This window comes from Hylobates moloch, unplaced genomic scaffold, assembly GCF_009828535.3.
Source record: "Hylobates moloch isolate HMO894 unplaced genomic scaffold, HMol_V3 SCAFFOLD_2, whole genome shotgun sequence".
Taxonomy (NCBI): Eukaryota; Metazoa; Chordata; class Mammalia; order Primates; family Hylobatidae; genus Hylobates; species Hylobates moloch.
The window spans coordinates 34,866,316-34,891,922 of NW_026652277.1; the positions used below are offsets into that span (position 1 = coordinate 34,866,316).

The 25,607-nt window shown below is 34.7% G+C and overlaps 1 protein-coding gene across 2 annotated transcripts in view; it reads left to right on the forward strand.

The window, feature by feature from the left end:
- The window catches only part of STPG2 (sperm tail PG-rich repeat containing 2), a 688,703-nt gene that overhangs the window by 269,314 nt on the left and 393,782 nt on the right, over nt 1-25,607 (forward strand). For both annotated transcript variants that reach the window (XM_058432763.1, XM_058432765.1), the window contains exon 11: nt 11,528-11,687. In XM_058432763.1, coding sequence (XP_058288746.1) covers nt 11,528-11,687 — 160 coding nt within the window. The remainder of the gene's footprint in view (nt 1-11,527; nt 11,688-25,607) is intronic.

Consider the following 25,607-nt stretch of genomic DNA (forward strand, 5'->3'; position numbering starts at 1 on the left):
ATTGAATGAATATTTGCTAGTGTAAAAAAAGAACTAAATAAATGAGGTATAATAATTATAAATAATATATAAATTATATATATTATATATGATACATATTATATTATTATTTAATAATAACTAAAGTTTAAGTAATGCTTATCTATGTGCCTTGTGTTATACATATTTTAACTCATTTAATCTTTACAACCCAAGAAGGTAGGAACTATTATTATTAGACTCATTTTACAGATGAGAAAGTTGAGACATACAATTTGACCATGGTTATATGGTTATATAGCCAGCAAAATAGCTGATTCAGGGCTTGACCCCGGCAACACAGCTTCAGAGGCCATAACCTTTACTACTGGTAGACATTAACTCCAGTGCATAGGAAAGACTATAAATGTTTGTTGTTAGGCTGATAGATGGATACTAAAATAGAGTAGCATTTAAGAATAGTGGTGGCTCATGCCTATAATCCCAGCACTTTGGCAAACCAAGGCAGGAGGATCACTTGAGCCCAGGAGTTCAAGGCCAGCCTGGGAAAGATGACGAGACGTTATCTTTAAAAAACAAACAAACAAACAACAACAAAAAATACACAAAACTCCCCACAAAAGCCCCAAATTAGTTAGGCATGGTGGCTTGTGCTTGTAGTTCCAGCTACTCAGGAGGCTGAGGCGGGAGGAGCTCTCGAGCCCAGGAGTCTGAGGATGCAGTGAACTGTGATGATGTCACTGCACTCCAGCCTGGGTGAGAGAATGAGACCCAGTTTCTAAATAAAAAGATAAAAACAGTATCACTTCCATAGCATTTTGTTTATACAACAGCGGAAACAGCCTACCAAATTCTTCAAGAGAAGGGAAGGAAGAAGTAAGGATATTCACAATTTTTTTTTAGATGATCTCTTTTTGATTCGTATGAAGTTAAAAGTATTTTGGATGTTTTTAGATAATTACAGCTTTTAAATGTATGATGCTGGGAAATAGTAATAGTGCCCTTGGAGCCTTTTTATTGAATGTTTTATTCTTTTTTGTTTATTTAATCAAGAAACATTTAGTGTCACTAAAAAATGTGCTATTGAATTTGACATGAAATGTAAGCTAACTTGCACAATTCTTTTTTTTCAATATTCTTTAAAATTTTTTAAATTTTACTTTAAGTTCTGGGATACATGTGCAGAACGTGCAGGTTTGTTACATATGTATACATGAACTATCACAATTTTTTGGTGTCACATAAGCACTATAAATCTGGCAGCAGATGGGAGTATTGAAAATATATTTCATTCATTAGAAAGTATATTTATTTGGCTGGGCACGGTGACTCACGCCTGTAATCCCAGCACTTTGGGAGGCCGAAGCGGGCGGATCACGAGGTCAGGAGATCTAGACCACGGTGAAACCCCGTCTGTACTAAAAAAATACAAAAAATTAGCCGGGCGCGGTGGCGGGCGCCTGTGGTCCCAGCTACTCAGGAGGCTGAGGCAGGGGAATGGCGTGAACTGAGGAGGAGGAGCTTGCAGTGAGCCGTGATCGCGCTACTGCACTCTAGCCTGGGTGTCAGAGAGAGACTCTGTCTCAAAAAAAAAAAAAAAGAAAGAAAGAAACTATATTAATTTATACATTAGTGTAGAATAATTAGATTTCCTACAATTCAAATGTGCAATTTGCCTTTTTCTATTGAGATCTACAATCTATGTGTCATAACATGGAAAACATAGTTACCTTGGTAGTATGGTAAATATTATCTGGGATCTATATGTCTCTGTCTAGACAATGTTCCTTTCTTGTTGTTCCATACCTTGTCTTACTCGTCTTGATTTTTCTCCTTTCTCTTTACCTTTTGCATAGTGTATTTCTCCCTGTCATCACCATTATTATTCTCAGTCTCAATATAACCACATAATTGTTTTTGAAGTAGGTAGTGGGATGCTGAGATATTTATAATTTAGAAAAGCAAGGCTGGATCATCCTGCCCACCGTTACCCTTACTATGGTGGAGGCAGCTTCCAAATATGAATAGTTCTACAATTCGTCTCACTGACAATCTCACAGGATAAAGAATACAGAGAAATGCCTTGTGCACAGTGACCTTCCACATACATCATGGTGAGGGGTGTAAATGAGTGGGTGAGGTTCTTGAGGACCTCTTAAAAGTTAATAATAAGGCTATAAATATAACCCAGCAATTCTGACTTCAAGTTCTGTGGTATTTTAGTAGCACTACCTTAAAATGATTCCTATTTATATACAAGGGATAATTCTTGCCATACTGAACCAAAGTAGATGACGTTAAGATTCATTTGATTTTAAAAAGTATGGACACAAATTGATTGGAATCTTATTTGTAGACATTTCTCTAGGGTTAGTGAATAATTTCCCTAACTCTGCTATTTAAATTCACACATCTCTCACAACTCATGTTCAAAATTTACTTCAAGTTTATCAAGGTGATTTTTAATGCCATATCCAAATCTGTTCAACTGGTACTAGGAGCAATTATGTCTTTTTAAAGAATTTCTTTGTCTTTACATTCAACATTACAAAAGAATTAACTTTTAGACTAAAAGTAGAACTCTGAAGAATGGATATTATGTCAATTAGAGCTATTATAATTGGAGATAATCTGCTTATTCTCTGCCTCAGTAGCATTAGCATTTGCCGGAAGAGAAAGGTTATATAGGCCATTTCTGTTCTTGTATTTTACTTTAATATGCTGAGATACACATTTTTTTTCTATAAAACTAATGTCAAAGGTGGTCATGAAAACTTAAGCATTAAAAGTCAAAGTCTACTTTTTGATAGCAAAGAGAAGAAAATGCGTCTCACATTAAATATTAATCAAATTTTACTACCTGGAGACAGTCTGTAATGATTTTGTGAAAGTACTTGATCAAAGTTTTAATGGACATATTTCTACTTCTATATCATTTCTGAGATTATAAACTATATCCACCTTTGTTAGAAACAGGAACATCTTTAGCGAAAACAATATTCGAAAAATATTTATACAACACAGAAAGGTGAACAAAAGTAAAAGCCAGCTTTATATTTTTAGGCTTTGCTAAATAAAGAATATAGAACTGATTACATGTGAGGTAGATTTAAGCATTGTATGGGTTGAAAATACTTTCAAGGCATAGTGTCAGCCCTACTGTCATGGAAGTACTCAACAACAAGGCTAAACAAAAAGAAAGCCTCAAGGTAGACAGATACTGTTAGACTCATTCATGCACTCATAACTCACATATTCATTCACTGATTAAAAAATATGTGTCAATCACTTACTGTTTGCAAAGACATTTACCATTCTGGGAGATGCAATGGTGTGCAAAATAGAGGCTTTCTGAACACTCAAGGAGCTCTCTCATTCCTATGGTGATGGGTGATATTAAACAAGTAATTAGAGACTTGTTTAATTGCGAATGTAATAACTGCTGCAAACTTAAGAGCTGTGTATTCTGAGAACATATCAGAGCTGAAAGAGCTAATGAATTCAGGGAAGATTTGAGACCCAAAGGATTAACAAGAATTAGAGACTAAAGTGAATGAATAAACCATGGTCAGAAAGCTTTTGACAAAGATAGTTCAATATTACACATAGTTTCTGAAGTGAGTTAATTTTTTACAGTTCTAATGACCTCAAAAACAGAGAGCTATTATGACTGAGATTATTAGTTTCTTACCCAGTATTCATTCATTCTTTCTTGCTTGCTAACAGAAGCCAATTTGATTTAGAATAACAATGTGCCCAGGTAAAGCAACTACTTTTTTGGGGTTCCCTTGCAGCTTGAGGGTGGTTATTTGTCACAGTTTTAACCAGTGCGAAGAAAATAGAAGTTACTAGATTAGGCTTTCAGAAAAGACTTCAGAAAAGGCTTTTATAGTTATTATACAATTTTTGATTTTTACCCTTTCTCTGCTTTATTTTTGAAATAAAAACATTATGACAGGAGCTACAGTCAATATCTTGAGAGAATATAAGGATGAGGGTCACAGCCTAAATACAATGCAGCAAAAAACATGAAAGGACCTAAATACTTGATGATATTATGGAGCTTGTATGCCCCTAGATTCCTGCTGTCATTTTTCACTAATTTGAGAGAATAATAGAAAAAATGCTCCATAAATTTGAAGGGTAAATTGAATCTTATTTGAAGAAATTTTGTCTTCCTTCTCATCAGACAGCTTTATCTTCTTCTTGCCCTTATGTAAACAAAGTAGTAAATTTCAAATATATATGGTATATTTGTTCAGTGTGCTATTTATGTTTATGTATTTATGCAAATAATGAATAATAAAATAATTCAGAAGAGTAAGATATCACTTCTAGCTAGGGTTCTCAAGAATGCTTAATGAAAGAGATTCTACTTGAACTGGCTTTTACAGTTGTAAATTTGCCTTCAAATTGAAAAGAGGCTTTGGATGCCAAGGAGAGTTTCCTGAAATTTTTTCCCATAGGCACTGGGGATCCAATGAGGGTTTTTAGCAGGTTTATATCATTTTTAGTACAATAATTTATTGGCTACTAGCATGCAAATAGTTGGGGACTAGAAGACCTAAAGCCGAAATAAGCAGTTAGTACAACTGCCAAGTAATAAGTATTTTGGAGCGCATGCCAGGATCTTTTTGGTAGTAAAGGATAGAAAAGTCTAAGGTGAGAGAGGTTACAATAGATATAACCTTGGTCATTTTTAGATATGCGAGAGAAAGGTGAACAAAAGTGAAAGCCAGCTTTGTATTTTTAGGCTTGGCTAAATAAAGAGTTTTTGTAAGTCAATGAGGAAAGAACACATCATTTGGTAGTTGCAGGTAAGGGAAGATAATAAGTTTTATCTTAATGCTGTCTGAGGATAATGATGTGCAAATGTCCAGAACACAAACACAACTTAAACTTTGTGGTTCAAATGTGACTGGTATAATGTTATGTTGCAGGAATTAGGTTAAGTCCATTGTGTTATTCCTATGTGATTTTGACTATCAGCACTTTTTGTTATTTTTTTACTGGGCTTTGAAGTATCATGTTTTCCAGGCAATTCTAATTCCTTTCATAAAACAGAATTGGCCTAAATAGTCTTTTCCATTGTGCCAGGAGAGGATGGAAATAAAGTCAGTATTTTCCATTTTTACCTATTACTTACAATTAATACTATAATTTTATATCTATATTAAAATATTTTGTCCTATCAAAATAACACATTCCTTTCTAAGTCATGTATTTTATGAGGCATATGTTTATAATGATGAATATTAGAGATGCTAAAAATGGCAAGGATGACATTAATAATTATAATTTGCAACATATAAAACAAAGATAATTTGATTATCATCTGAAATGCCTTTCTTCTTCATAGAACCAAGTTTAAGTAATTTGGATAAGCAGATTGACAAATTGCTTAAACAAAGTTTTCTGAATATTTAGGCAAACATAACTATTTATAGCCTATAAATTTTTTCACCATATATATTTGATTAAAGATTTTGCTTGAAAGTTTTGAAAGTTTGAAGTCTTCTTAAGTCACTTCAATGATAATGACAAGCTTCATAATAAAAGAAGTTCTATGTGACTTAAAATTATGTATTTAAGAATTTGAAATAAAATTTTAGACTAGAATATACTTAACTATGAAATAACAGCTAGAACAATTTATAAGATATATAGGCACAGAAATGGAAGAACATTTATTTCATAACTTGAAAGAGGAAGTAGTTCTGGTTTAATTGCTCAGAATTTTAACTCTAGTGTATTGCATGAATTTCTTTCATATACCTGTTGCTATTAGACCTAGACCTACTGCATATTGTTGCAGGCCCTTCTCTCCAATAAGAGTTTGTCTCCTAAGCAAAGACTGAGATTTCACTCTGCCTTTGTGGTCCTGTGCCCTCCATGTTGCCTTCCTTTTTTTTTTTTTTTTTTGGAGATGGAGTCTCACACTGTCACCAGGCTGGAGTGCAGTGGCACCATCTCGGCTCACTGCAACCTCCGCCTCCCGGGTTCAAGCGATTCTCCTGCCTCAGCCTCCCGAGTAGCTGGGATTACAGGCACATGCCACCACGCCTGGCTAATTTTTGTATTTTTAGTAGAGATGGGGTTTCACCATGTTGGTCAGGCTGGTCTCGAACTCCTGATCTCGTGATCCAACCGCCTCAGTCTCCCAAATTGCTGGGATTATAGGCATGAGCCACCGTGCCCAGTGGCCTTCCTGGTTTTTTGATTGAGAGTCTGAAGTTCCCTTTCCCTTCTTTCCCGCATATTCCACCCTTCAGTGTTTTCTACTTTAGCTTTGTATCCCATTTAGATTCAAAATATGGCAACTATCTTGAGTAAGAAACTTGTATTTGTTGTCAGTCTTTGCTCTAGTGTGACTTTGTCTCCTAGGCATCACTAGATTACAGGAGATTTTACTCTGTCTTTCCAGTCCAGACCTCTATCCTTTTGCCTGCTTCAGTATTCAGTAAATACTTCGTAGTAAAGAATCAGTGATGATGAGTTCAGGTTCCTCTGAGTTTAGGCTGAGGTTCAGGTTCAGAAGTTCAGGCTCCCTTCTCTCAGCCTTTATTCTGTCATAGTCATGGTATACTATGTGATTTTCAAAAGCCCCACAAATTCTTTCTTTTTCTCTTAGAATAATCTGTGACAATACCAGTCTTTAGCCCTTGCCCAGACTTAGTAAATGCCTACAGGAATGGAATACAGCTTGTAATCTCAATTTACATAGGAAGGTCTCTTCTACTTTTTGGAATTTAGCACAAAAATCCTTCTATTATTACCAATCTCTGATATCTTTCAAACAATAATTTTAAAATTTTACTATTTCTGAGATTTAATGCAGAGGTTTATCAAAACGTACTGTTTATCAGTAATAGTTTATCAAAGCTTACTCATTGGTGGAAATCCAGGAGTGGCTATTTTGATTCCAGATAAAATCTGTTAAAACAAAAAGCAATTTAGAAGTAAATGGTCATGGTCGGTCAATATTTTAAAAATGTTTAATTAACCAGAATAATATGATAATTTAAATTTGTACGCACAGCTCCACATATATGCAAAGCAAATATTGACATAAATAACTTTAAGGAGAAAGAGACAAATTCAAACATAAAGATAACCCTGTTCTATATATTTAGCTAGATCTATTCTATCTTAATAGATCAAACAGAATAAACCACCTTATAATGTTACTTACTAAGAAAAAATGAGAAATGGCTTAAATGACAAATTTCAGAAATGAAAAGAAAGACATCTCTACAGATTCTGAAAGCAAAAAGCAAAGAGTTTGCATTATTAACAAATTTGAAATTTGAAAACTTAGGTGAAATGGACAACAAATCTCATTAAAGAAAAAAAATCGAGTTGCTATCTTATCTTAAAATGTCCACTTTTCAACCAAAACTTATTAGATATGTAAATATCAGCTATTAATTTTTTTTCAAAGAATTAATGGAACTTATGACTAAATAATTAAAGAAAAACATGCTAGCAGTGAGCCAATAGAAAATCTCAATGGATAATAGAAGCAAGCAAAGAAACAAACAAAAGAACAAAAATAATTCTAGAGTTGTAAAGTACAAAAACATAAATAAAAAATTTACTAACTTGACTCAGGAGATTTGAGAGGGCAGAAGACATAATTAATTAACTGAAAGATAGATCAATAGAAATCATTGAATATGAGAAACAGAGAACAGGATTGAACAATATGAGTAGTTTGAGACCTGTGGGTCAATGTCAAGTATTTTAGCATATGGATAATAAAAGTCCCAGAAGGAGAGGTGAGAAAGAAAGGAACAGAAAAAATATTTGAAGACATAATTGCTGAAAACTGTCCGAATGTAATAAAAAGCCACTGATGTATGAATCCAGGAAGTTCAATGAACTCCAAGTAGAATACATTTAAGGAGAATTCACACTTAGACACATTATAGTCAAACTAGTGAAAGAGAACAAAGGTAACATCTTGAAAGCAACAGGAAAAAGGAAACTTATATAGTGGAAACAATATCACTAATGGTAGGCTTCTCATCAGAATCAGTGGAGGTCAGAAATTAGTGAAACGACATGCAAAAGGCTGAGAGTAAAAAATTTCAAGCAAAAAAATCTATATTTAGTAAAACTATCATTCAAAAATGAATATGAAATCAAAATATTTCCAGATCTTTTACCATTGCATGGTAAGGGAAAATTTTATTCTGAGACTAAAACTTGAGGTCAATCTTTATTTGCAATGTGCTACAATGTGGGAGACAATTTAGGGATTGAATTCTCCATTCCTTTCTGTGGCTGAGGGGTTTACTTGTTGCTGTTTTGTAACCAAAGTTTTTGAAGATCAGAGCATACATGTAGTTTCACATGTCTGAGATCAGAGAGTATATGAAATTTCATATGTCAAAATAGCAGGGAACATTGAATGAAATTGGAAAAATTCTGAATTTGTATGAAATTAGGAGGTTTCATACCTCCTGAAATGTCTTGATTCTGGAAAAATTCAGTTTTTCCAATTTCATTCAGTTGGAAATTCTGAATCCTTTTCATACAAATTCTGAATTTTGTATGAAATCAGACCAAGAAATATTAATCTCTTGGTCTCTGTGGTTACAGGTCAGTCAGGCTTGAGTTTTAAGTGAGTTATTGCGTGGGTATTGAGCAAGTAGAATTTTATAGGGACTTTGACTTGGCAGAAATGACTAAAATCACAAAGTATGTGAAATGGTTTTGCCAAAATACAAACAGGCTGACCCACCTTCCTCTGAAGTAGGTTGAAACCAGTGAATTCTTTTTAAACTTCCTGGAACACTGCCTTTATGTGATTCTCAACAACTTAACTATTTTTTATTTGTTTGTAGCTTAAAATACTAGAGACTTCCCTTTTAATATCCCATTAGCATCTCTCTTCAGGCAAGGTAGATATCACTGAGGGGTTCATGAGTCCTATACCTAATAAAGATAATAATGCCAATGGCAATGATGATAGCAATGAAAGCCAACACTGGTACTCCTTGTGTGTCAGAAAACATTTTAAGAATTTTATGCACATTAATTATATGAAATCTATGCTTCTTTATGTTATTTTAGGGTAGGGCTTTGGTTTTCCAGATGAGGAAGTCAGGACACTAAGCCTATGACCAGGATTCATGTTCTAGCTAAAAAATGAGACCAGGAAGATGAGAGCCAGACATTTTTAACTTTTGTGTTGGGACCCAGATTCTCTGCTGTATAATGTGGAATTTCCCAAATGCAAGAACAGGATTTAAATATTGGCATGAGAAAAAAAGTCATGCAATAAGCCAAAAAGAGAAAAAAAACTTTGAGAAATGTCTATTGTATCCATTCTTCATGTCCCTTCTTTATTTTCTGTGATGTATAAAGAGCCACCAACAAATTCGATTATCTCATCTACAAATACTATTTTTCCCTGACAATGGTATTCAACTCATTTAGGGTACTTTACAGTGTACAGGTGTTGTTTAAATTATTGTTACTAGACAGAGTTTCAGATTTGTCCTATTAATCATCAGCTTAGGATATTTACTTGAAATGTTAATCTCTTGGTCAGATAAAATGAGAATTTAAGATGAGTAGCAAGACGAAGGAACATCAGTAAAGTAGACAAGCAGGGAATACATTTCAGAGAAGAATAAATATACATAGGAACAGGTGGTCATGAACAAGGGTAATATACATTGGATTGGTAAGAGAGGCAGGGAATCTACTGGAATTTAAGGAACTAGTTTGACAAACTTTTCCAGGCGTGAACAAACTATTGTTAAAGAACGCTGATCACTGACACAGTTTCTTGTGTTTGCTTCAAGTTATTTAAAAAAATAGTTTCTGTGTGGCAGTAGCCAAATTTATCAATTATATCCAGTCTAGACACTGGAAGAAGAAATAGATGGTGACACCAGGTAGGGTGTTACAGGAAATGGGAACAATAATGGCTTCTGATAAGAAAACTAAAGTGTATAGTAGGCACAATCAAGATCTTCGCAAAGCTTTCCTATTTACACTAGGCATATTGTATGCACAGGATCTCTTTGTGTTTTTATAATCTCTTCCAGTTTCTTTTCACATACCATAGAGGCAGCCCCAAAAGATACACAAATAATCCATGGAAATATTGCCTCTATTGCCTATTTTCAGCCTACCTTTACTGTATATACTCTTGATGCAGGCAAAAAGAAAATAGCTTCCAGCATTTCTTAGGTGACTTACCTATCATGACATTTCATGTTTAACATGGGACTCAAACCAGAAGTGGGGGTTTCATGTAAGAATCCCCTACCCTAGTCATGATCTTACCATATTTTGTGATTCTTTGGAAGTGGAAGATAATGTTGTTAGCATATGCTTGAGGGTGATAATATGGATGTAAGGAACAAGAAAAAATATGTTTTCTAAAATATGGCTCCTAGAGGGACTTCAAAAATATGCTTTCTCAGTATCCAAATTTGTTTGACTTATTTGAAACTTTAAAATACTTCCCTGTTAGCTCAAACTCTGATCGGTCAGCCTTTGTTTTTGCATTGAAATTAGCTTTTCTAGAATAGTAAGATTCACTTAACCCTTCTATAGAAACAGGTACCAAGCTAAGTACTTTACTCATTTTAACTAATTTAATCCTCAGAATAATATTATAAAATAAGTACTATCATTTTTCTCACTTTTCATATGCAAAAACTCAGGATCACAGAGGGTAAGTGGCTTGCTTAAGGTACATAGCTAGTAAGCAGCAGATATTTGGAACTTAGGAAGTCTAGTGCCAGAGTCCACATGCTTAGCCATAAGACTTTCCTGCCTACTGGGAAATCATTAACACTTAAAAAGTTTTAGTGTTTATATGTAATCTAGGTGAACAGATTTCAAAGGAATATGTTATAATTTGAGGAAAATGAGTTTAAAAAAGTTTTCACTGATATCTCAGTTTAGCTAATTGTATAAGGCATTACTTGCCCAACAAATATATGGCACTTATATTTCATTCAGTTTAGAATTAATTATTATTATATTTATTAATATCCATGTGGGTTCATGTTGATTAAAAATGTTACTATGACTGCAGTTCATATAAAGAACCATAAATGATGAAAGAGGAAGCCTTCTAACTTTATTGTAATCTGTTAAAGATGAACTAAGCAGTCTCATTTTGTAGAATAAGTAAAGCAATGTTCACTTAAAACAGTAAAGCAGGAATAGTTCTGCTGCTTAGGAAAACAGGTAATCATTGCTCTCATTCTTGTAAGCAATTTGATTTTCAGGTCTTAAATTGAATATATTTGATCTATATCATGAAAGCTATTTTTTAAAGAATATGATCCTAAAGTTCATACTTGTGTGTATTTTACTTTAATTTTGGTAAATAAATTTACATTTTTATTAGGTGGGCTAGATTTAAGAATTCTTTTTTAAGTTTCTATTTTTAATGTTTAATTAATAAAAGTTTTAGGATTTTTCTACTTATTGCTTACTGTAACCATGCATCTGATATCTTCTTGGATATTTTCTATATAAGATATATTTATGCTCATCTATTAAATTTTTTTTTCAGGTTATTCCAGCGCCAGGCAGCTATGATGTTCACAAATCATATGAGATGTCCCAAGTTAAGCATAAATATATGCCACCTCGTAGTTTAGTGGCTAAAGGAAAACATGCCTCTTTTCTTAGTGCAACTCCTCGGTGCCTAGAAAACATGACTGATGGGCCAGGTAAGTCTAGATAGTCCTTATAAAGCTATGAGGAAAAAAATTCTAAGGTTTCCATATTAAAATAGCTAGAATTATTGATAGGTTCTTGGAGACTGAAAAGTTAGGCAAAATAATGTATAACAAAACCATTTTCTCATCAGTGCTGTAACAAAATAACATTGAACTAAACAACATTATTTGAGGACCTGCTGTGTTGTACATCGTTTTGCTTAAAGTTGCAGTTTCTGAGAACCCATCCATGATGTTATGTGAGGACTTACTGTGATTGTAAACACACATTTGCATTTACCCTGACTCTCTTAAGTGTGTAGGTCAAAAACCAAAAAGGAAAATACTTATTCAGTGAAAGATTTAAGTTATTTTTTCAAATGTAAGAAGATTTTGGGGGAGGGTGGGTTATGTCTCTCAATTTTACCAAAGACAGTTTTACCACTTTTACTAAAGCTAATAAAGTCATCCAGCATTGTATTAGGGAAAAAAACAGAACTCATAACATGCTAAAGTTGTTAGAGGAGAAAGGCACTTTACCCTGATTTGGAAAATCAGTCATATAGAAGATATACATCAAGGCAGAATTATTTTTATTTTTTTCAAATATAAAGAAAGAAGCTATATTAAAAAGATAAACATTTATTTGAGCATTTACAATTCCAGAAATAATTTTAATTTTTAAAATTTGATGGTCTTAGCTATCAGTAACAGCATTCTTGTTCTAAAGCAGTAACACTTGCTGGAAATGAAGATAAGTCAGTTATTATGCTGTTTTACACAGGCAAACTAGATAGATAACAGGAACAATCATTTTCAACAGTAAATTACAGGTGTATTCCCACTAAACAACCATACTGTTGTAATGAATTTTTATGAGAATATGGAGAAAAAAATTGAAAGAGAATGGAGAAAAAAATTGAAAGAGAATGAAGAAACCCTTTTTTCCAAAGTTTTTAATGAAAAACTAAAACAGGAGAATATAACTTATCCAGCAAGTAATACTTGGACAGCCCGAGATCCAGAGGCTTGCTTTGTTTCTCATTGCCTTTTAAGAATCAGGCATATTGCCAGCTTATAGATCCATTTTAAGCTGAAATTTCACTTTTTATTTTCTTTTTCTTCTCTTGAGTTATTACACCATGTTGATTTTGTGAGGTTTTAGCTTTGCTGTGAAGTAGGATTCAAACTCCTGTAGTGTGTCCCTGATTACACTCAAATGTGGTCACCCAGGGAAATAAGTTCTTTGAAGTTTCAGCACCGTCACCATCATCAAGCGCAGTCAATTAAATAAGAAATAATATTGATCTCAGGGTCTCATGAAGTAAATTATGTTGAGTATCATATTTCCTGATATTTTTTGTCTGTCTTCCTTTACTCTCCTCTGCATAAAAATTCTTACAGATGGAATGCAAAATAAGAGTTTCAGTTAAGTGCCAGGATTCACACTATGACTTTTCATTGCTTCAGTATTTAGCATAGGGCTAGTAAATTAGCTAATTGTTTCATTAGTTTCTGTTTTTCACAATTGAAATATTTGTCACCTACTTGCCTCATGAGTATACAAAAGATTAATGAGAAGTATATTTCAAAGTCATTTTCAGAATCTTTGAGGCTCCTTTGAAGTATAAGATCTTATCATAATATGAAATATATTTCTTCTTAATGTTAAGCCAACACTAACTTCTAAAAGAATTTGAGAGTTAAGGGAAATGTCTTCATTTGGAAGACAGTTATTATTTGGAAGTCAAAGACATAGTGACTGTCAAAGTCACTGTACAACTGCAGAGCAGACAGCTTGTGAAATGAAAAGAGTTTATCATGTTGGTTAATACCAGTAATTCATGAAGTTTGCTATCCTGCATCTTAAAGTGGCCCATACTTCAAAGGGATAATAACAGAAACCCCCATGTCTCTATTATCAACACATTAGAAAAAGCCATATGGACCTCTGAGGCTATTATCTGATACCATGATATATGAAATTTTGTATCCTCTGACATGTAGATATTGTAGTAATTATGGAATTATTCTTTTAAATTTAATCTGCTACCTTAAGGTATACCATCCAAAATATTGCTCTAACATAGATTTAGTAGGTGCCCAGGGCCAATTCAATTAATATCATGCTGTATTCTGGTAATTGAAGATTAACTTTCCTTTGTCTAGACTCTGTTACATTGATCTAATCAAGGACAAGATTCAAGTGCGATATTATTAAGTCTAAATAGGTTCCTAATATTTAAATAGCATTTTACTTTGTTTTTTTGATCAATATAACAAAAAATTGTCTATTCTTTTTAATATTAATATATACATACTAATATTGTTTTTGCTTTAAAATGAAAATAGCCCATTTCTGTTTGTAATTTACACCTTAACTTTTGCTAGGGACAACTAATACATGACATCATTTGATATTTAAAAAATTATTATATAATCAAAAGATACAGTGATAATAATTCCATTTGTTATATGGTGTGGTCAATGTTTATCTTATGAATGATCGCCTTTCATATCATGATGTTCTTAGTAACAAAATGAGAAAAGAAGTTTCTTTACCCTATTATTTCTCTTTTAAACATTGGTAATTTTGTTTTGGGAAAGACCTTTTTTGGTAGGATGCAAAATTTCTTATACATCAGATAAAATTATTTAGTATTGTTATATGTATATATGTATGTACACATAAATAAAACTATAATATTGTCTGACTTAATTTGGAGAGCATGATAATGCATATTTGTTACTTGGGTCATGACATTAGTAGAAAGAATGCTGTGCCTCATAGAACTTAAAAAAATGTACATTGTTGTCTTTCTATCTATATAGAGAATTATTGGAAAATTAAAATTGATTAGTGGATATCTTACATTTGTAGGTAAAAGTGTTAAGAGCTGAGGTTGATGCATACATGAATAATTGTAATCTCATGGGATTTATGGAACTTATAAGACATTCAATAACTCATGTTATAGCCATGTATTTATTTCAAGTTATTTTAGATATTTATTTAGAGATATGAAAATGGTTTTATTTATAAGTAAAGTTTTTTGGAATATACTTAAGAGGGACAAAACTTATTTTCATTAGTCTAAATTAAAGAAGGAAATAGTACATCTAGAATCAGTATATTATATACCCTTTAGTGTTGGTGTGACTAATAAAACATATTAGAATTGTCTAATGAAGAAATAATTAAATGAGGCATATCTCATTGTAAAGCAGTCTTTTCTTATTACACCAAGTTTTAATTCATGGACATGTAATTGATTTTGTGATTGATCCAACTCAGGTAAAGTGAAATTGTTAAGTGGAAAAGTATTTAAGCATCACTTTATCTCTCACACTGACCTGTTTTTAGTCACGGGTTGGGGGCAGGGGTATGCTCAACAAATTTAAAAAGAAAATGGATATAAACATTGTTGAGAGTGTGGAAAATTGAGGACCCTCATACATTGTGTTGAAAGTATAAATTTATATCAGTGTTTCTTAAGGGCAGGTTGGCAAAATGTTTCAAATATTCATGCCATTTGACCCTAGAATTCTGCTTCTAAGATCATCCTAAGGCAATTATTGATACCAAAACTTAAACATCAAGGACTTCATTAAAAAAGTAATAAAAAGTCCAAAATGTCCTAAATGGAAAGAAAAGTGGAGTTTAGTTAATTTGGATACATCACTGACTAGAGTCCTATGAAAATATTAGAAATGTTATATGATTTTTTTAAACATGGGAAGATCTTGGTCACAAGATAAGATTAATTTATTCAATCAATTAACAAATATGTATTGAGACTATCTTATATATTAAGCACTCTTCCAGGGACTTGTGATACAGTAAATATTCTTGTCTCATAGAGCTTAATATTAACTTTAATTAATAATATAATTTATTAACTGAATATTAATTTATTGTTATTTATTATCAGTTATTAAATATTGTTAATATTAATTAATAATTAATGAATAATATATGCTGTGATACAGTAAATATTCTTGTTTATAGAACTTAATTTCAGATATGAGACATTTAATAAATGAAGAGGTAGATTGATAGATTAATAGAGGAAGAAGGAAAATGAAGCATTTTTAAATTCCATGGGGACAAACAAGAGGTAAAAGGATTGAGAGTTTAGAGTGGATGGTGAATCAATTCCAAATAATGTTAATGGGGAAGGCTTCACTGAGAAATTAATAAAGGCATACTTTGACAATATGGCTTGGTTTGGTTACATACCACTGCAGTGAAACTAAAATTGCAATAAAGCAAGTCACATGAGTTTTTTGATTTCCCAGTACATATAAAATATGTTTAGACTATATTATAGCCTATTAAGTGTGCAATAGCATTATGTCTAAATAAAACAATGTAAATGGCTTAATTAAAAATACTGAATTGCTAAAAAAAAAAAAACTGCTAACAATCATTTGAGCTTTCAGCGAGTCTTTTTCTCCTGGAGAGTCTTGCTTCGTTGTTGGTGGCTGCTGAATAGTCAGAATTTTGGTTACTAAAGGTTGGGGTGGCTCTGGAAATTTCTTAAAATAAGACAACAATGAAATTAGCCACATTGATTGACCCTTCCTTTCATGAGATTTCTCTGTGGCGTCTGATGTGGCTTGATAGCACTTGACCCACAATAGAACTTCTTTAAAAATGGGGTTAATCCTCCCTAACCCTACCACTGTTTTATCATCTATCTAATATTTGAAATCCCTTGTTATTTCAACAGTGTTCACAGCATCTTCACCAGGAGTAAATCCCATCTCAAGGAACAACTTTCTTTGCTCATCCACAAGAATCAACTCCCCATCCCTTCAAGTTTAATCATGAAATTTTAGCAATTCAGTCATCTTCAGGCCCCACTTCTAATTCTAGTTATTTTGCTGTTTCCACCATACATGCATTTACTTCCTCTGCTGAAATCTTGAACCCCTTAATTCATGAGGAATGGAATCAACCTTTTTCAAACTTCTGTTTATGTTGATATTTTGACATCTTCCCATGAATCATGAATGTTCTTAATGATATCTATGATGGTATAGCCTTTCCAGAAGGTTTTAAATTTACTTTGCCCAGATCCCAGAGGATTCACTCTGTATGGTGGCCATAGCCTTACAAAATGTATTTTTAAACTAAGACTTGAAAGCTGAAATTAGTTTTTGATCCATGGGCTTCAGAATGGATGTTGTATTAGCAGGCATGAAAATAACACTAATTTCCGTGTGCATCTCCATCAGAGCTCTTGGGTGACAAGGTGCCTTATCAACAAGTAGTAACACTTTTATTTTGTAAGTGAAAGCAAGTTTATTAAGAAAATAAAGGAATAAAGAATGGCTACTCCATAGACAGAGCAGCCCTAGGGGCTGTTGGTTGTCCATTTTTACAGTTATTTCTTGATTATATACTAAACAAGGGGTGGATTATTCATGAGTTTTCTGGCATTTCTTAGAACTGAGGATTCCTTCCATTTTTAGACCATATAGGATAACTTTATGACATTGCCATGGCATTTGTAAGCTGTTGTGGCAGTGGTGGGAGTGTATCAGTGGGAATGACCAGAGGTCACTCTCGTCACCATCTTGGTTTTGATTGGATTTAACTGGCTTCTTTACTGCATGCTGTTTTATCAGCAAGGGCTTTACGACCTGTATCTTGTGCCGACCTCCTATCTAATCCTGTGAATTAGAATGAGCAACTTAACTGGGAATGCAGCCCAGCATGTCTCAGCCTTATTTTACCCAAGCACTACTTAAGATGGAGGCACTCTGATTCAAATGCCTCTGACATTTTCCCCCTCCCTTTTATAAGAGAACCCTTAATCCTAAGGGTTTGAGAGGGATGAAGATCCATCTTCTGTAACTTTAGGCTGAACAGGGGTGATAATATTGCTGCCTAACTATTGGGTCTCTTGCATTCAGGGTAGAGAGCAGCTCAGTCAGAAAGTGTAGGTAAGGTCAGGGCAATACATAACTCTTCAGTACCAAGAAAAGGTGAGATCCATCCCTCTTGTTTCTTCTGAGCAGCAGCCAGAGATCTCTGGTCAAACACAGGAATAAGCAGGGTTAGTCTAAATTGTACAAAAAACTCAAAAACAACTGATGAGACTAGCATCTAATAGCATGTGTACCATATTTCTTGAAACATATTTTTTTCTCTCTCCAGTCTCCCATTTTTAGTAAAGACAAATCATAGTATGACCAGTTTGCTTTATTATATTTGGCCTGATTATCTGTATAAGGTGCAGCAAGAATAATCATTATTTTTTATTATACTTTAAGTTCTGGGGTACATGTGCAGAGTGTGCATGTTTGTTACATAGGTATACATGTGCCATGTTGGTTTGCAGCATCCATCACCCCTTCGTCTACATTAGGTATTTCTCCTAGTGCTATCCCTCCCCTAGCACCCCACCCCGCGACAGGCCCTGGAGTGTGATGTTCTCCTGCCTGTGTCCATGTGTTCTCATTGTTCACCTCCTACTTATGAGTGAGAACATGTGGTGTTTGGTTTTCAGTTCGTGTGTTAGTTTGCTGAGAATGATGGTTTCCAGCTTCATCCATGTCACTGCAAAGGACATTAATTCATTCTTTTTTATGGCTGCATAGTATTCCATGGTGTATATGTGCCACATTTTCTTTATCCAGTCTGTCATTGATGGACATTTGGGTTGGTTTCAAGTCTTTGCTATTGTGAAGAGTGCCGCAATACATATATGTGTGCATGTGTCTTTATAGTAGAATGATTTATAATACTTTGGGTATATACCCAGTAATGGGATTGCTGGGTCAAATGGTATTTCTGGTTCTGGATACTTGAGTAATCGCCAGACTGTATTCCACAACAGTTGAACTAATTTACACTCCCAACAGTGTAAAAGCATTCCTATTTCTCCACATCCTCTCCAGCATCTGTTTTTTTCCTGACTTTTTAATCATCACCATTCTAGCTAGTATGAGATGGTATCTCATTGTGGTTTTGATTTGCATTTCTCTAATGACCAGTGATGATGAGCTTTTTTTTTTTTTCCACATTTGTTGGCTGCATAAATGTCTTCTTTTGAGAAGTGTCTGTTCATATCCTTCACCCACTTTTTGATGGGGTTGTTTTTTTTTTTCTTGTAAATTTGTTTAAGTTCTTTGTAGATTCTGGATATTAGCTCTTTGTCAGATGGATAGATTGCAAAATTATTCTCCCATTCTGTAGGTTGCCTGTTCACTCCGATGATAGTTTCTTTTGCTGTGCAGAAGCTCTTTAGTTTAATTAGATCCCATTTGTCAATTCTGGCTTTTGTTGCCATTGCTTTTTGGTGTTTTAATCATAAAGTCTTTCCCCATGCCTGTGTCCTGAATGATATTGCCTAGGTTTTCTTCTGGGGTTTTTATGGTTTTAAATCTTATGTTTAAGTGTTTAATTCATCTTGAGTTAATTTTTGTATAAGGTATAAAATGTCCAGTTTCAGTTTTCTCCATATGGCTAGCCAGTTTTCCCAACACCATTTATTAAACAGGGAATCTTTCCCCATTGCTTTTGTCAGGTTTATCAAAGATCTGATGGTTGTAGATGTGTGGTGTTGTTTCTGAGGCCTCTGTTCTGTTCCATTGGTCTATACATCTGTTTTGGTACCAGTACCATGCTGTTTTTGTTACTGTAGCCTTGTAGTATAGTTTGAAGTAAGGTAGCCTGATGCCTCCAGCTTTGTTCTTTTTGCTTAGGATTGTCTTGGCAATGCGGGCTCCTTTGTGGTTCCATATGAAATTTAAAGTAGTTTTTTCCAATACTGTAAAGAAAGTCAGTGGTAGCTTGATGAGGATAGCATTGAATCTATAAATTACTTTGGGCAGTATGGTCATTTTCACAATACTGATTCTTCCTATCCATGAGCGTGGAATGTATTTCCATTTATTTGTGTCCTCTGTTACTTCATTGAGCAGTGGTTTGTAGTACTCCTTGAAGAGGTCCTTCACATTTCTTGTCAGCTGTATTCCTAGGTATTTTATTCTCTTTGTGGCAATTATGAATAGGAGTTCACTCATGATTTGGCTCTGTTTGTCTGTTATTGGTGTATAGGAATGCTTGTAATTTTTGTACATTGATTTTGTATCCTGAGACTTTGCTGAAGTTGCTTATCAGCTTAAGGAGATTTTGGGCTGAGACGATGGGGTTTTCTAAATAATCACGTCATCTGCAAACAGAGACAATTTGACTTTCTCTTTTCCTATTTGAATACCCTTTATATCTTTCTCTTGCCTGATTGCCCTGGCCAGAACCTCCAATACTATGTTGAATAGGTGTGGTAAGAGAGGGCATCCTTGCCTTGTGCCAGTTTTCAAAGGAAATGCTTCCAGTTTTTGCCTATTCAGCATGATATTGGCTGTGGTTTGGTCATAAAGAGCTCTTATAATTTTCAGATGTGTTCCATCAATACCTAGTTTATTGAGAGTGTTTAGCATGAAAGGTGTTGTCAAAGGCCTTTTCTGCATCTATTGAGCTAATTATGTGTCTTTTTTATCATTGGCTCTGTTTACGTGATGGATTACATTTATTGATTTGTGTATGTTGAACCAGCCTTGCATCCCAGGGATGAAGCCAACTTGATCATGGTGGATAAGCTTTTTGATGTGCTGCTGGATTCGGTTTACCAGTATTTTATTGAGGATTTTTGTGCCAATGTTTATCAGGGATATTGGCCTGAAATTTTCTTTTTTTGTTGTATCTCTGCCATGTTTTGGTATCAGGATGATTCTGGCCTCATTAAATGAGTTAGGGAGGATTCACTCTTCTCTATTGTTTGGAATAGTTTCAGAAGGAATGGTACCAGCTCCTCTTTGTACCTCTGGTAGAATTTGGCTGTGAATCCATCTGGTCCTGGATGTTTTTTGGTTGGTAGGCTATTAATTGCTGCCTCAATTTCAGAACTTGTTATTGGTCTATTCAGGGATTCAACTTCTTCCTGGTTTAGACTTGGGAAGGTGTATGTGGCCAGAAATTTATCCATTTCTTCTAGATTTTCTAGTTTATTCGTGTAGAGGTGTTTATAGTATTCTCTGATGGTAGTTTGTATTTCTGTGGGATCAGTAGTGATATCCCCTTTATCATTTTTTATTGCGTCTATTTGATCCTTCTCTCTTTTCTTCTTTATTAGTCTGGTTAGTGGTCTATCTATTTTGTTGATCTTTTCAAAAAAGCAGCTCCTGGATTCATTGATTTTTTGAAAAGTTTTTTTGTGTCTCTGTCTCCTTCATTTCTGCTCTGATCTGAGTTATTTCTTGTCTTCTGCTAGCTCTTGAATTTGTTTGCTGTTGCTTCTCTAGTTCTTTTAATTTTGATGTTCGGGTGTCAATTTTAGATCTTTCCTACTTTCTCTTATGGCCATTTAGTACTATAAATTTTTCTCTACACACTGCTTTGAATGTGTCCCAGAAATTCTGCTACATTGTGTCTTTGTTCTCATTGGTTTCAAAGAACGTCTTTATTTCTGCCTTCTTTTCGTTATTTACCCAGTATTCATTCAGGAGCAGATTGTTCAGTTTCCATGTAGTTGTGTGGTTTTGAGTTAGTTTTTAATCCGAAGTTCTAATTTGATTGCACTGTGGTCTGAGAGACTGTTTGTTATGATTTCCGTTCCTCTGCATTTGCTGAAGAGTGTTTTACTTCCAGTTATGTGGTCAATTTTAGAATAAATCAGATGAGGTGCTGAGAAGAATGTATATTCTGTTGATTTGGGATGGACAGTTCTGTAGATGTCTTTTAGGTCCGCTTGGTCCAGAGCTGTATTCAAGTCATGAATATCCTTGTTAATTTTCTGTGTCGTTGATCTGTGTAATATTGACAGTGGGGTGTTAAAGTCTCCCACTATTATTGTGTGGGAGTCTAAGTCTCTTTGTAGGTCTCTAAGAATTTGCTTTAGGAATCTGGGTGCTCCCGTATTGGGTGTGTATATATTTAGGATAATTAGCTCTTCTTGTTGCATTGATCCCTTTACCATTATGTAATGCCCTCTTTGTCTCTTTGATCTTTGTTGTTTAAAGTCTATTTTATCGGAGACTAGGATTGCAACCTCTGCTTTTTTTTGCTTTCAATTTGCTTGGTAAATTTTCCTCCATCCCTTTATTTTGAGCCTATGTGTGTCTTTGCACGTGAGATGGGTCTCCTGAATACAGCACACCAATTGGTCTTGATTCTTTATCCATTTTGACAGTCTGTGTCTTTTAACTGGGGCATTTAGCCTGTTTAAATTTAATATTGTTATGCGTGAATTTGATCATGTGATTATGATGCTAGGTGGTTATTTTGCCCATTAGTTGGTGCAGTTTCTTCATAGTGTTGATGGACATTGCAATTTGGTATGTTTTTGCAGTGGCTGGTACTGGTTGTTCCTTTCCATGTTTAGTGCTTCCTTCAGGAGCTCTTATAAGGCAGGCTTGGTGGTAACAAAATCTCTCAGCATCTGATTGTCTTTAATGGATTTTATTTCTCTTTCACTTATGAAACTTAGTTTGACAGGATATGAAATTCTGTCTTGAAAATACTTTTCTTTAAGCCTCAGCAAATGTAAAAGAACAGAAATTATAACAAACTGTCTCTCAGACCACAGTGCAATCAAACTAGAACTCAGGATTAAGAAACTCACTCAAAATCGCTCAACTACATGGAAACTGAACAACTTGCTCCTGAATGACTATTGGGTACATAATGAAATGAAGGCAGAAATAAAGATGTTCTTTGAAACCAACGAGAACAAAGACACAACATACCAGAATCTCTGGGACACATTCAAAGCAGTGTGTAGAGGGAAATTTATAGCACTAAATGCCCATAAGAGAAAGCAGGAAAGATTCAAAATTGACACCCTAACATCACAATTAAAAGAACTAGAAAAGCAAGAGCAAACACATTCAAAAGCTAGCAAAAGGCTAGAAATAACTAAAATCAGAGCAGAACTGAAAGAAATAGAGACACAAAAAACCCTTCAAAAAAGTAATGAATCCAGGAGCTGGTTTTTTGAAAAGATCAACAAAATCGATAGACTGCTAGCAAGACTAATAAAGAAGAAAAGAGAGAAGAATCAAATAGATGCAATAAAAAATGAAAAAGGGGATATCACCACCGATCCCACAGAAATACAATCTACCATCAGAGAATACTACAAACATCTCTATGCAAATAAACTAGAAAATCTAGAAGAAATGGATACATTCCTCGACAAATACACCCTCCCAAGACTAAACCAGGAAGAAGCTGAATCTCTGAATAGACCAATAACAGGCTCTGAAATTGTGGCAATAATCAATAGCTTACCAACCAAAAAGAGTCCAGGACCTGATGGATTCACAGCCGAATTCTACCAGAGGTACAAGGAGGAGCTGGTACCATTCCTTCTGAAACTATTCCAATCGATAGAAAAAGAGGGAATCCTCCCTAACACATTTTATGAGGCCAGCATCATCCTGATACCAAAGCCTGGCAGAGACATAACCAAAACAGAGAATTTTAGACCAATATCCTTGATGAACATTGATGCAAAAATCCTCAATAAAATACTGGCAAACCGAATCCAGCAGCACATCAAAACGCTTATACGCCATAATCAAGTGGGCTTCATCCCTGGGATGCAAGGCTGGTTCAACATACGCAAATCAATAAATGTAATCCAGCTTATAAACAGAACCAAAGACAAAAACCACGATTATCTCAATAGATGCAGAAAAGGCCTTTGACAAAATTCAACAATCCTTCATGCTAAAAACTCTCAATAAATTAGGTATTGATGGGAGGTATCTCAAAATAATAAGAGCTATCTATGACAAACCCACAGCCAATATCATACTGAATGGGCAAAAACTGGAAGCATTCCCTTTGAAAACTGGCACAGGACAGGGATGCCCTCTCTCACCACTCCTATTCAACATAGTGCTGGAAGTTCTGGCCAGGGCAATCAGGCAGGAGAAGGAAATAAAGGGTATTCAATTAGGAAAAGAGGAAGCCAAATTGTCCCTGTTTGCAGATGACATGATTGTATATCTAGAAAACCCCATCGTCTCAGCCCCAAATCTCCTTAAGCTGATTAGCAGCTTCGGCAAAGTCTCAGGATACAAAATCAATGTACAAAGATCACAAGCATTCTTGTACACCAATCACAGACAAACAGAGAGCAAAATCATGAGTGAACTCCCATTCACAATTGCTTCAAAGAGAATAAAATACCTAGGAATCCAACTTACAAGGGATGTGAAGGACCTCTTCAAGGAGAACTACAAACCACTGCTCAATGAAATAAAAGAGGATACAAACAAATGGAAGAACATTCCATGTTCATGGGTTGGAAGAATCAATATCGTGAAAATGGCCATACTGCCCAAGGTAATTTACAGATTCAGTGCCATCCCCATGAAGCTACCAATGACTTTCTTCACAGAATTGGAAAAAACTACTTTAAAGTTCATGTGGAATCAAAAAAGAGCCTGCATCACCAAGTCAATCTTAAGCCAAAAGATCAAAGCTGGAGGCATCACGCAACCTGACTTCAAACTATGCTACAAGGGTACAATAACCAAAACAGCATGGTACTGGTACCACAACAGAGACATAGATCAATGGAACAGAACAGAGCCCTCAGAAATAATGCCGCCTATCTACAACTATCTGATCTTTGACAAACCTGACAAAAACAAGCAGTGGGGAAAGGATTCCCTATTTAATAAATGGTGCTGGGAAAACTGGCTAGCCATATGTAGAAAGCTGAAACTGGATCCCTTCCTTACACCTTATACAAAAATTAATTCAAGATGGATTAAAGACTTAAATGTTAGACCTAAAACCATTAAAATCCTACAAGAAAACCTAGGCAATACCATTCAGGACATAGGTGTGGGCAAGGACTTCATGTCTAAAACACCAAAAGCAATGGCAACAAAAGCCAAAATTGACAAATGGGATCTAATTAAACTAAAGAGCTTCTGCACAGCAAAACAAACTACCATCAGAGTGAACAGGCAACCTACAGAATGGGAGAAAATTTTTGCAACCTACTCATCTGACAAAGGGCTAATATCCAGAATCTACAATGAACTCAAACAAATTTACAAGAAAAAAACAAACAACCTCATCAAAAAGTGGGCAAAGGACATGAACAGACACTTCTCAAAAGAAGACATTTATGCAGCCAAAAAACACGTGAAAAAATGCTCATCATCAGTGGCCATCAGAGAAATGCAAATCAAAACCACAGTGAGATACCATCTCACACCTGTTAGAATGGCCATCATTAGAAAGTCAGGAAACAACAGGTGCTGGAGAGGTGTGGAGAAATAGGAACACTTTTACACTGTTGGTGGGACTGTAAACTAGTTCAACCATTTTGGAAGTCAGTGTGGCAATTCCTCAGGGATCTAGAACTAGAAATACCATTTGACCCAGCCATCCCATTACTGGGTATATACCCAAAGGACTATAAATCATGCTGCTATAAAGACACATGCACATGTATGTTTATTGCAGCACTATTCACAATAGCAAAGACTTGGAACCAACCCAAATGTCCAACAACGATAGACTGGATGAAGAAAATGTGGCACATATACACCATGGAATACTATGCAGCCCTAAAAAATGATGAGTTCATGTTCTTTGTAGGGACATGGATGAAACTGGAAAACATCATACTCAGTAAACTATCGCAAGGACAAAAAACCAAACACCGCATGTTCTCACTTATAGGTGAGAATTGAACAATGAGAACTCACGGACACAGGAAGGGGAACATCACACTCCGGGGACTCTTGTGGGGTGAGGGGAGGGGGGAGGGACAGCATTAGGAGATATATCTAATGCTAAGTGACGAATTAATGGGTACAGCAAAACAACATGGCACATGGATACATATGTAACAAACCTGCACATTGTGCACATGTACCCTAAAACCTAAAGTA